General features: G+C 32.9%; 1 protein-coding gene and 1 long non-coding RNA gene across 2 annotated transcripts; both read left to right on the forward strand.

Moving 5' to 3' along the window:
• The first annotated feature begins 728 nt into the window (after window positions 1-728).
• LOC140816892 (LOB domain-containing protein 42-like) lies at window positions 729-1,935 on the forward strand. Its single transcript, XM_073176384.1, has 2 exons — window positions 729-1,072; window positions 1,198-1,935. Exons 1-2 carry the CDS (start codon window positions 889-891, stop codon window positions 1,812-1,814), a joined length of 801 nt encoding a protein of 266 aa, XP_073032485.1. The 5' UTR covers window positions 729-888; the 3' UTR covers window positions 1,815-1,935.
• Window positions 1,936-10,137: 8,202 nt separating this feature from the next.
• LOC140817422 (uncharacterized) lies at window positions 10,138-12,183 on the forward strand. The gene is made up of 4 exons (XR_012114760.1): window positions 10,138-10,282; window positions 10,954-11,175; window positions 11,420-11,530; window positions 12,043-12,183. It is a non-coding gene; the product is annotated as an uncharacterized lncRNA (long non-coding RNA).
• Window positions 12,184-12,608: the final 425 nt, after the last annotated feature.

Below are 12,608 nucleotides of genomic sequence, written 5' to 3' on the forward strand. Positions count from 1 at the left end.
AATAGGTACTTGGTATGTCAAAATAAGTATTTACTTTTATTCCATGATAATTGAGAAACAATACTTTGTTAAAATTATATTTTAAATGGAGAAAAATAATATAATTTTTGTGTATAAAATAATATATTTATTTAAATAATAAAGGGTAAAAATGTAAAATTTACTTTTGGGTAGTTAAAACTAAATATATAGATCTGTCAGGTACTGATTTTTAAAAAATAATGGCTAGGTACTGAATTTTAATTGAAACATTGACAGAGGTATTTTTTGGAAATTTACCGAAATAATATTGTGCTGAAATTCGTCATTCATGTAGTCATCTCGTCAAATATTTTAATGACTCTTCCAACATGATGGTACGATAAATAATACACAATTCATTTTTTTTCACAAAATTTGTTATTAGAATTTCACATGGATTAATTTTGTAAGATAGATATTATATCCGATAAAATCTATTAAAAATATTATTTTCATGTAAAAAGTATTATTTTTCAGTATAAATATGAATCGAATTGATCTGTTTCATGGATATATATCATCTCACAAGAGACTCACTTTTTATTCTGATATAATTTGAGACGATTTCACAAAACGAAACGATTTTATTCGTAATTATAATAAAAAAATAATATTTTTAACATTAAAAAAATAAACATTTTTATTTATTTATCATCATCGTCATTATTCAATTTTCACATATGCGGCAAATTTGACGTCAGGGAGACATGTCTGCTTGCTCCCGGCATCACCTGCGGTGAAAACCCTATTTTGCCCCTTTCGGGATGAGATCACACTTGCTTGTGTTTTTTGCAAATAAATACCCTTCATTTTCTCTCTTCGGCATTCCTTTCTTTCTTTCTTTCTTCTTCTTCTTCTCCAGGGAAAATGAGCTGCAATGGCTGCAGAGCTCTGCGAAAAGGATGTAGTCAAGATTGCGTTCTCAGGCCTTCCCTTCAATGGATCAAATCATCTCAATCACAAGCTAACGCCACCCTCTTTCTTGCAAAATTCTACGGCCGTGCTGGAGTTATCAATCTCATCAATTCCGGACCCATTCATCTCCGCCATGGTAAATGTAGATTCTTATAAATATGTGCAACAAATTGAACTTACATGAACCATGAACGAACTTAGATATGGATCTTGATGTATAGCTAGCTGATCGTGTTTTTTCTGTTTGTTACTTTTCAACAGTGATTCTTGAGTCGCTTTTGTTCGAGGCCTGCGGGCGGATCATCGACCCTGTACAGGGGTCAGTAGGGTTGATGAATTCCGGCAAGTGGTCGCAGTGCCAGGCGGCGGTGGCGGCTGTTCTCCGAGGTTCTCCGCTTGTGATCCCATCCTCCGGTTTGGTTGATGACTCTTACTCCCCCGGTGATGGAGGACGCTCAATCAAGCCTGTTCAAGGCGACGACATCCGCCACCTATCCAAGGACCACTCCTCAGCTGCCCTCGTTTCCGGCCTTCGCCGAGTCAAAACTCGCAGCCGGTTCAAGCGCTCAGCAAAGAGGCACGTACTTGATTCGATTGTCGCGGATGTTTCTAACTATTCCGAAACCAAGTTCACCCTCACCGGGTGGGATCATGGCAAGAACTTCGATGACGATGAAGTGGAAAGGGCCTCGAGTCACGACTCACTACTCTCCGTCCAAACCATCGAACCAGATTTGGTGAACCGGAACGAGCCGGTTCGTGAGGTCAAACCGGTTCCTTCTGGTGAGAATGAGACCGGTCCGGATCTGACACTGAGCTTAAAACCACTGTGGCACACAAGCTTGATCAAATGTAGAAATCCAATTTTGGAGAACTAAATTTATTACACTATAATTATTTTTCTTCAATTTTATTTTCTTTTTTCCTTTGTATTTTGAAGGTTTTAGAAGAAATTTCTCAGCAGACGATATTAAGGAATGTTGGTAATAATTTTGCAATATCTAGATATTCTTCAAGAGTTGTAGACAACTCATATAATCAAACTTGTACCACTGTGGTATATTTTCTGTACATTTTTCTTGCTATTAATATTTCAAAAAATTTAATATTTCAAAATTATCATACTTACAATTGGCATAGTGTATAAATTTAATTTACAACACTAAAAGTCAATTTTTTAACAAATTAAATGACAAAAACAGAAACTATGACAAGTTAAATGGACTACTTGTCCTTATATTCAATATTTGTTCAGAATGATTTATCTAAGACAAAAACTTGTGTTATTTGTGAAACGAATCTCTTATTTGGATCACCCATGAAAAAGTATTACTTTTTATGCTAAGAGTATTAATTTTTATTCTAAATATGGGTAGAATTGACATGTCTCACATATTATAATTCGTGAGACGATCTCACATGAGACTCACTCTTTATCTAGATAGTATTTAGAAGATATTGTGTTGGCCTTTTCATTTACTCAATATGAACTAGACGAAAACGATTGCATGTTCCAACGTCATAACAAAAATAGTTCCAAAAGAAATGAAGCAAGCCTACTAATAATAAACCGAATTTTACTAAAATTTGAATATAAAATTCGAGCAGAAATTTAAATCTTCATAGTCGGGAATCGGGAGGCTTCAATAAAGCGAATTTATAATCTCGACTTTTATTTATACTAGTGCTTACGTTACGTGTTTGTACAATGTCGTTTTGTTTTGTTTTGTTTTGTTTTTCATTTCATCAATTTTGTAATTAGTTTGCAGAATAAGGATAATTTTGTATTTAAAATAAAAAATAGAGGTCATATGAAAATTATATGGGCAAATTAGAAATTTTATCATTAATCATATCACTGAACAATTTGTTTCTCAACTTTAATATAATAATAGATTAATCATGTCGCTCAATCGATCCTCCGACTCATAAATCTTCTTGATGGTTTCATCCATAGTTTAACACGATTTCGTTTCAATTTCATTTTCGTACTTCAATTTTTAATAATTGACACAAAGTGTAAGTCGTCGATTTTCTGGTTCTAGTTTTTTACACCAAAACTTGAATACGATATTCGTTCTCGTGAAATTGAAGAAGATAATTCAATATGAATCAAGCTAGGAATAAATCAAAATTTCATAAACATACACTTCAAAGTTTAGGTTTTGGGTCCACTATTAGATCAAATAGATCTTATTCGAAAGCAACACGATCCTACGATTTTAACATCATAGTGTGCGCCGTAGACGATCATTCCTCAAAATTTTATTACTAATCGCCACGTCTTATTTGATTTTGATGATTATATATATAACATAGGTCCGAACATGATGCGAAAAGCCACGTAACTGTTCCTAGATATTTGTACTTAAATGGGATTAATAAAATTAAACATGAATAGAGGATGACACATAATTAGATCACGGTAAAAATTTGTGTAAAACGGTCTCGTAGATCATATTTTGTGAGACAGATCTTTTATTTCGATCATACATAAAAAAAATTACTTTTTATAATAAGAGTATTACTTTTTATTGTGAATATCTGTAGGGTTGATTTGTCTCACAGATAAAAATTCGTGATATCGTCTCACAAAAGACATACTCTTAGGCTCCGTTTGATATGTGTGATGGGATAAGTAAATGATTAGTAATTAGAATGATTAAAGAATGAGAGATATTGATTAATAGTATAATGTGATAGATAATATGATGTTTGATATGATCTTAAAATTATGGATTAATTTTGTAAATTTTATTGTAATGACAAAATGTCCCAAGTGCTAATTAAATATATATTCTTAAAATAATTAGATAGATCATTAAATATTTATAATTATAATTTATATTTATTAATATTAATTTAAATATATTTATTAGAAATAAATTTGTAAATATGTATTTACTTTAATATTTAAAATATTTATAATATTTTGAATGTTAATGTTAAATAAAGTTTAATAATAATTACAATATTATTAATTTTTAAAATAATTATAAATATTTTTAAAATAATTTGATAGATAATTAAATATTTATAATTATAATTTACATTTATTAAAATTAATTTAATTCAATAAACAAAATAAATTAAAATTTAATAAATATTATTTTCATAAAAAATAATTAATAAGATTAAAAATTTATAAAAATTTAATTTAAGATAGATTTGTATTACAATTTATTTTCTTTAAAATGATTGAAAATAATAAAAATATATGAAATTAATTTATAAAATAATGTAATAAAAATTTAAATATTCTAATAATTATTAAATCGTAACTAATTTTAATTTTCATATTATATTGAAGAAGACAATTAAAGGGTATCATGGTCAATATACAATCTTATTATGATCACTATATAAAAATTATACATCATCAAACCTTTGAGTAGGGATATTTAATCACATAAATAACATGAATAGTGCGAGCTTTCAATCATAATCAAGAACTTGAAAGCTAAATAAAAAATGAACCAAACGCGAGATAAAAGATGATTATTTAATAATCATCCCCTTATCATGGCTACCAAACATAGCCCTAGATCACGTATGTAATAGTATAATACAGCTAATTGTAATTACTTTCCAGTTGCTTGCGTAGGTCGACATAAAAACCACTTCAATTCATAATCTTGATTATTAAATCATAGCATCCACAAATCAATTAATTACGCCTTTTAAACATATATTTAATAATAATAATAATAATATTAGCTAATGGCTTAGGTTTAGAGCCAGGAACTCTGGTTTAATTAGTATTAATTAAGCATCAATCAATTTGAGATTTGATTAACCCCAAATACTCGAGCATAGATCGTCAATAGCCAATCATTTTGCGATAAAAGTGCAGTTACGACAGAGATAGAATTGAAATATAAGTAAAAGATTCCATTTGTAATAAGTCTAATCCGTACTACACCCGAATTTATAATTTGAATCCAATATAAATTTAGAATTATAATTTAATTTTTAAAAAATGGAGGTTAGACTTGAGTCATTGAATCTCAATTTGTTTTTTTTCCTTCTTCTTGTTTTTGTTAATATCTAAATAATGAATTAGATTATTTTTTTTTAAAAAAACAAACACACGAACAATGAATTAGATTCTTGATTCCATTTCTTGGTGCATCGACCAACTCGGGAGAAGAATCAACGATGTTAAGAAGTTGGAAACTTCAACATATGTCGAAACAAGCTTAGATATTATCTGATAATAGGACGTGTATCTAATTCTAAAATCATTGTGTTAATAGTAAACATTACAAAGAAACGGTGCCCCTTTCTTTTCTTGCTTAGTTTTGAAAGCGCAGAACAAGCTTAAGTTAAGCTTCACTCTTTCTCGATCCAAGACAAAAGGAAGAAAAATGGAAGCCTTCTCTCTTAAACTAGCTCATTGGCTGTAATGGACTCTTGGATTGCCATTGGCCTAATTGGCCCTAAAATGCGAAATGTAAAAACGAGAGTTCTATGGATTCGCGTAAGGGTCTAGTCGATGGAACCGGTGAACCGTTTGTTTTAGCAACTTATCCTAGGGTCTCCTAACCAAGAGCGATTTTTAAAGTTGACGGATTTTCCTCTTACTAATGTTTGAGATATATACTATTACCAGCAAAGATATCTAGACCCTGTAGTTGAGTTGATTGTGTTAGTTGTTACATATCGGTTGGATAAAATACTTGGGAGTTACATATATAGATTTGGACAACCCTCACCCCTTGAGCTAGCTTTTGGGGTTGAGTTAGGTTTAAGTCTCAATCTTAACATGATGTCAGAGCCCGCGTTCTACTGTTATGTGTTGGAGTGCTCATAACTGGGCTACCCGTTCTGCCCATAATGTAAACTTCACGATGCAGATGTTCATTCCTGGATGTGAAGGGGTGTGTTAGTTGTCTCACATCGGTCGGATAAAATACCTGATAGTTGCATATATAAACTTAGACAATCATCCCCCATTGAGTTAGTTTTTGAGATTGAGTTAGGTCAAATTCTCTATCTTTAACAGATTGAGTACATGAAACTTAGGACCAATGTTCCAATTTGAAATCTCACAAAAGCTTTTTCCACTTGAGTCTGTCCGCAGGTTTAACTCAGAGTTTTAGTTAATGCACAATAATATTGTATGTACATAAATATCATGCAACGCGTGTACGTTGAAGGAAGATGCATATAAAAGATATCTAGAGATTATTTATTCTCATATTTGCAGGCACCGATTATTGTATCCTAGGAGGAGCCATATAAGTTATATATGGATCCAAAGTATTGTTAATTGGGCCATCACCAAAATTTGAAAGTGGATCCACCCAACGCTTCAAGGTAAATTATAATATGGATTGAAGGACTGTAGCCCAATAAACTAATCTGACCAGCCTTGTCACAAGGCCCTACTGGTTGGAGATTCAAATTCAAGCCCGAAGTGTGTATCTAAGCCCAAATCAGCATCAGTTTTAGCAGGTCCAAGTATTTCTACGATAGTCCTAATAACATCGGGCTTAATGGGCTAAGTATAAATTATATTTAAATATTATAATTTAATATATTATTACATTATAATTAGATGGTTTTTGTGTTAAACTTGTAAGCTATTATTTTGGTGTTAATCTCATGATGGAATTAAAAATTAAAGAAAAGGAATGAGAATTTTAAAATCCGAACAAAACACAGATTCTTATATTTGAGAAAGCTCAACAAAAACGACAAGATTAAATCAACAAAATAGATAAAATTTATATGGAAATGATAACATTGTTTGAAGAATTTTGTAAATAGAGCATATGATTTCTAATGATCTATATCGATTCCATACAAAACTCACTATATGGATTTATATAGCCCAACAATGTACTTGTTCAAACTATTTACGTAAACCATGGAAAGATCCTTATGGATCGTAAATGGATCTAAGTAGTCGTAGATTGGTACTCCGACTAACTCAAAACAGGTCTAGGCAGTCGTAGAAGATTAGCTCGCAGATGGATCAACATACTCGTAGACGACTGATGCTAACGATTGACGTAGGCTATTGGCATAGATGAGTGGCGTACGTAGACAACAGCTAAACTAGTCCCTGCACCTTACCAAGGGAATGGATGATGCAGATGAATCCTTGTAGCAGTAAATCAGCAAACAACAAACTCCGTGGATCGTCACCTGCGTCACAAACAAACATTATAGACACTGAGGGTTGTCCTTCATAGACACTATGACAGTTCACATATATTCTCTAAAAGTTGGAGGTCAGAAATATACGAAAATGAGAGAGTATGTACCTTGAATGAAAATGATCATCTATTTATAGGTTTTTTGATATTGTCTAAAGGCCTTGGGCTTTTTTAGACAAAGTGGGCCAAATACTGAAATTGAATTTATAACACATCATAGGCATCTTAATCTGTAAAGATGCCAATGAACTGGGGGTGATGGATAGTACATATCTTGAAAATAATTAGTCTTGAGATGAAAGCTGGGCTGGTCACTGAGAAATAATTATGATGATTGAGTTTTGTATTATATACCTGTTAGATGGATTTGACGGGGTAACTTTATACATTGATAGTTTGGAAATTGTTATACTTTGCCAAAGTCGGTCAATTATTTTTTTGAATAAATAATATTCTTTATTGGTGTATCCCTTGTTTATAGTCGTTATGACTTATGCATTGATTTGTTGCATTTTTTAGTCGATATGACTTCTTGTCACTATTGCTTCTTATTATTGGTTCATGAGAAATAACATAACGCTTAACGCGTCGTACTTGAGAGTGGATCTGATTCACAAGATTTTTTCTCAAATGAAAGTTATGAACCCACCTTTTTGGATGGTGAGGTATCTCGGGACTTAATTTTATTATCGTGACCTCTTACAGTGTCAACATTTTAAACTTACTGCGGGGTTGGTCTGGCCTCTTACGCATGGATAACACCTTCCAACTTCACGGGTCCATGAAATTTTAGTTAAGCATCGTAAACAGGAGTTCGCGAAGCAAAATAAGGCGATCACTTGGAGAACACAACAATTTAGTTGACCTTTAGAATGTTGGTGATTACACTCGAAAGTGTTGATAAAAAGTAAGACAAGAAAATAAAATATTGCTCCAAAAGGTGAAATCGCTCACCTTAGGCGCCCCTCACCCCCCGGCCCGACAGGAATGTGAGAGGAGGTAAATCATGGTGACTTAGCCAACCAGCAACAGCTAGACCTTATGCTACGCCGCGCACAAGGAGCTCCCCCTCATTGGAGGGAATTTAACTCCCACACTGCCGCTTGCGAGACTCGATCCCTGATCATTGCTCCAAGATTTACTGCTGCTGACCAACTGAGCTAAGCCCATGCGGGCGACAAGAAAATAAAATATGATAATATGCTTGTTCAACTCGCATCCTAAGTGCATAATTTTTTTCTATTTGATCAGCTTGAACTTTGGTTTTATGTTGACGCTTTGGAACCCATATTTAGATTATATCTCCAGTAATGCATCTTTGCATCTTGTACTGTGAGAGTGTTATCAAAGTCTTTACCAATTCAGGGGTACTCTTCGTCGGACTTCCTAGTCTTACATCTAGTGAACATGTTGTGGTGAGCATGTTATTTTCTTTATCTTCTCTTCTTACATGATGCACCAGGTTATGACTATAATTACAAACAACTTTATGATTCCTCCATGTTAAGGAATCTTCAATTGCATTCTTCCTTTTTCGATTTGCCATAGATCTTTGCAAAATGATTGTGTGACATTATGTGGTCAACTCACTATCTCAAACAACTTTGCTTGCTCCAACTAGAGTTAAGGAATTTCAGTTGAGGTGTTAAGTGGATCTTATTTCCCATAATAAGTTGATGCTTGGTCTTTTTAATATGATATTGCATAAGGAATGAAACTTCACAATAAAAAAAAAACTTTTGTCCTCTTTGTAGCATGCTGTGTGAATTATCTATTACTAACTTCACGAATGCATAAATTTTGAAATCTAATAAGACCTTGTTCACCCAAAAAAATCTTCTTGCACTTTAGCTATTTTTGGCTGAGATGAGAAGGCAGTCGTGATGAGATGGTACTCCATCCCCATCGACTTGCAGAAGAACTTTCATCGCGTTTCATGTGTCCTCACTATAGGACCCCTCAATTATAACTATAGTAATGATTCAATAGGCAAGTTCTGGTCCTCCTTATCAACATTAGCCGTTCTATTTCAGCTCGTAAGCTGAAACAATCTTTCATATTGCGTCCTCTAGCTTTGTAGAAGCACAATACTTTTACAATTTTTGTCTCTTTAAAGTTTTCTTTTATTAGTCACAGGGGACCGTAATAAGCGCTTCTGTTCGGCCACCACTAGTATGTCTATCAAGAGTTCATTAAGACGAATATGCTGGATATTGGGACTTGGAACTGTCTGTTTATCCGATTCCTTTATTATGTCATATTTTTCTTATTCTCGTTTTCTTTTCCCTGAAACATACGACCCAAAAGATTCGTCTATATGTTTGTATTTATGGGCCCTTCAAGTAATTCTCCTATATTTCTCGGGGGTTTTCTGCTAATGAATCCTTAAATCTACTATGGTTTTATTGCATTCTGGCTAGAAAATAATGGCTCACACAGGACCTCGTGAAGTTCTTGGATGAATCACTGCACATATTCTTTATAGAGTAGATGCCCTGTAAGCCAACTGTTGCCATATGGTACCATTCAACATCGCCATATGGTACCATTTGGCGACGCATAATGTGTTCAACGTCGCTGAAATATTGAATCGTATGCACCCATTTTCCCACCTTTATTTTGAGTTATTTGGCGACTGGACAAAGTTAATGCGTCACGAAATGTAACTAACTATTTGACGACGTAGAGCACATTCAACGTCGCTAACACATGGCGGGAAATTTTCCCTCCTACGTTCTGGGTCCTTTAGCAACATGACTCAGTTAAAGCGTTGCAGAAAGATAACCCTAGAACGTCGCAAAACTGGTAAATCATTCCACGACGCGTAACAAGAGTCGCCGAAAATTTTGGTGGGAAAAGATATTTCATTGATACATTTCGTGACGCATCGTACACTCCACGTCGCTAAAACATGGAGTAACTCATTGTCCTTTGTGCGTCGCCAAATAGCTTTTATATAATTATATACAAAATTATAATTTTTTAATTATGTTTATATTATTTATTAAGTATTTTCATTCTCCCACCATTCTCCCCCAATTTTCCCCGCCTCATAGAATCTCAAATCAACATCATTGTTCCTTTTTTCCTATCGGGAAGTGGATTCAAGTGAAAGATTTTCAGAAAGCTGTTGTTAATCGGAAGAGGCGGGGCGGGAGTTCATCGACATCGAGTCTGTTGAGGTGAAGAAAGCTGCTTAATTCTAGTAACCCAATCTTTGATGGTCAATTCTTAAAAATTTTGATTTTGAGTAGATGCAAATATTGTACCATAGCATTTTTCGGGTCTACTTATGCAGTTTTAAATTTTGGCTTCTTCTTGAAGACAACAAACTTTAATGTATGAATAAATTGAAACAAATCCATGGTGGATACGAATTTCTGTTGAAGTTTCCCATTGAATAAATTATTATGTTTTTGTCGAGTGTTTTGATTTGGTTAGTAAGAAAATATAACTTTATATTAAGAGAGAATGCTTTTTTTATTGCTCTGTGTGTATTCTTGATTCTTGATTATGTATTTGTTATTGCTCTGTATGTATCAGTGAAGTTCTTAACGTCCATATTTGGTTCTCTCGTAATTATGAAATTAAAAATAGTCAATCAGGTTTCACATCTCACAATGTTTAATTATTGCACAATTATATATTATATTATTGGCTACCTAATATACCATACTTTGATTCTTCTTCTTAAAAATGAGGTAACTTCAGTTAGATTCTTGAGAAAATTACAACTCTCTGGTATGGTGTATACTTGACAATGCTAGATGACAAATAATCATATTTTTGTTTTAACAAAACTATTAATTTATTGATTTGGGTCAACATTAAGCTAATTACTTTTGATTAACAGGATAGCACATATGCTTTCATATGTCAAGATTTCATGATTGACTTCTGGCCGATTGGTTGCTCTCTTCTAAGGGCACTAGCTAGATTTGCTGCAAAATTCCTCAAGCCAAGCAAACATGGAAAGTTAGACAAAAGAAAGAATTTGTATCAAACTAAGCATATTACAACATTTACACGAGTTCTCTGGATAAGATCATCAAGCTCAGTCTTGACTGCAAGATAGGTTGTTTTCCATTTCTCCACAGTTTTGTGTCTCCCCATTTGCCACCCATGCTCATGTTCATCAGACTTACTTCCCATGCATTTCTTTAACTCTTCATTTCTTTGTACTTGTTAATTGTCATATATTTGGGACTGATCTTCAAATCTTAATTTGTTTTTTCTAATTATTCATTGTGGAAGAATTTCAATTTACGGCATTTTTTTTCTTAATTTCTATGTGACCTTTGTATTATATATTGAACTAGAGTATATGTCCCAATCCTGTGACGGGAGAGCTTCCAAGCGTGATCGACACCTTTGAGCAATTGTTTCACAAAGGATGAAAATAGAAGAATGATTGGGCAACATAAAAATATGTAAGTATATTTTGCTATTTCTTTAGGGGAGCCATGAATACTAATTGTTTTGTTTGTGAATTTTTCCAATACGATGTATATGTATCTTGGTTTTCTTATATTTATTGGTTTATATATTTTCTGGGTTTTGTTATTGGTATTTTTTAGTGTCATTCCTTCGAATAGCTTGTTTATTTTATGCTTTTATTTTTTGGCATGGTCAAGCTTCTTTGCTTGGATAAGAGAGAATATTGAAACCGGTTGCAAATAATTGCTGATTTTGTCGAATATTGGATCTTGGACGTCAAATTGCTTTATTGTTTTGTATTAGAACATATTTTCTTTTCTTCCATTATATTTTTAGTAACAATGGTGATGATCATGATTATTGTTTATGCTTATAATTGTTCTTCGTATGTGATTTTAATGAGTTTTAGTATAGACTGATGCATAAAATAATTAGCATATATAGACTACAGACTATAGGTAAGCAACAACAAAAATTTGATGCATTATTGCAACACTTGTAACAGGTCATTCTCGGTTTCTCTTTCCAGCCTCCACCGACAGGCTCTTCGACTTGATCTCCTCCATCGCTTCCCTCGCCTCCGACAACGAATATGTAGTTTTTTTTATTTATTTGTCAACATTATCTAATTAGTGTTTGAGGAATTTTGTTTATAAACATTATTTGATTAGTTTGCTTATTTTTTAAAAAAAAAAAATTTTGATTATTGAATAGTAAATTGTACATCTATTAAATTTTGTTATATATAATTATTTTATTTGATATTCATATTTAATAGACAAAAATAACATCGATGACACATTTTGACAATGTATTTATAGTGACAGCAAATGAGGATAAATAAAAAATAGAAAATAGGTAATGCTAAGGGCGTTGCTAAATATCTAATATCTTTGGTGGCGAGGTTTTTGCGTCGCCAAATAATTACAATAATATAGAAAAATTGAATCAAAAATACATTTCACGACGCAAGGAAGTCGTCGTCATATGATAATACCTTTTGGTGACATGTGCGTTCAGCGTCACGAAATGCGTAAACCGTTAGTGACGTTTTACTTTCCGCGTCGCCAA

The sequence above is a fragment of the Primulina eburnea genome, chromosome 16, assembly GCF_022965805.1.
Source record: "Primulina eburnea isolate SZY01 chromosome 16, ASM2296580v1, whole genome shotgun sequence".
In the NCBI taxonomy this organism is placed as follows: domain Eukaryota; kingdom Viridiplantae; phylum Streptophyta; class Magnoliopsida; order Lamiales; family Gesneriaceae; genus Primulina; species Primulina eburnea.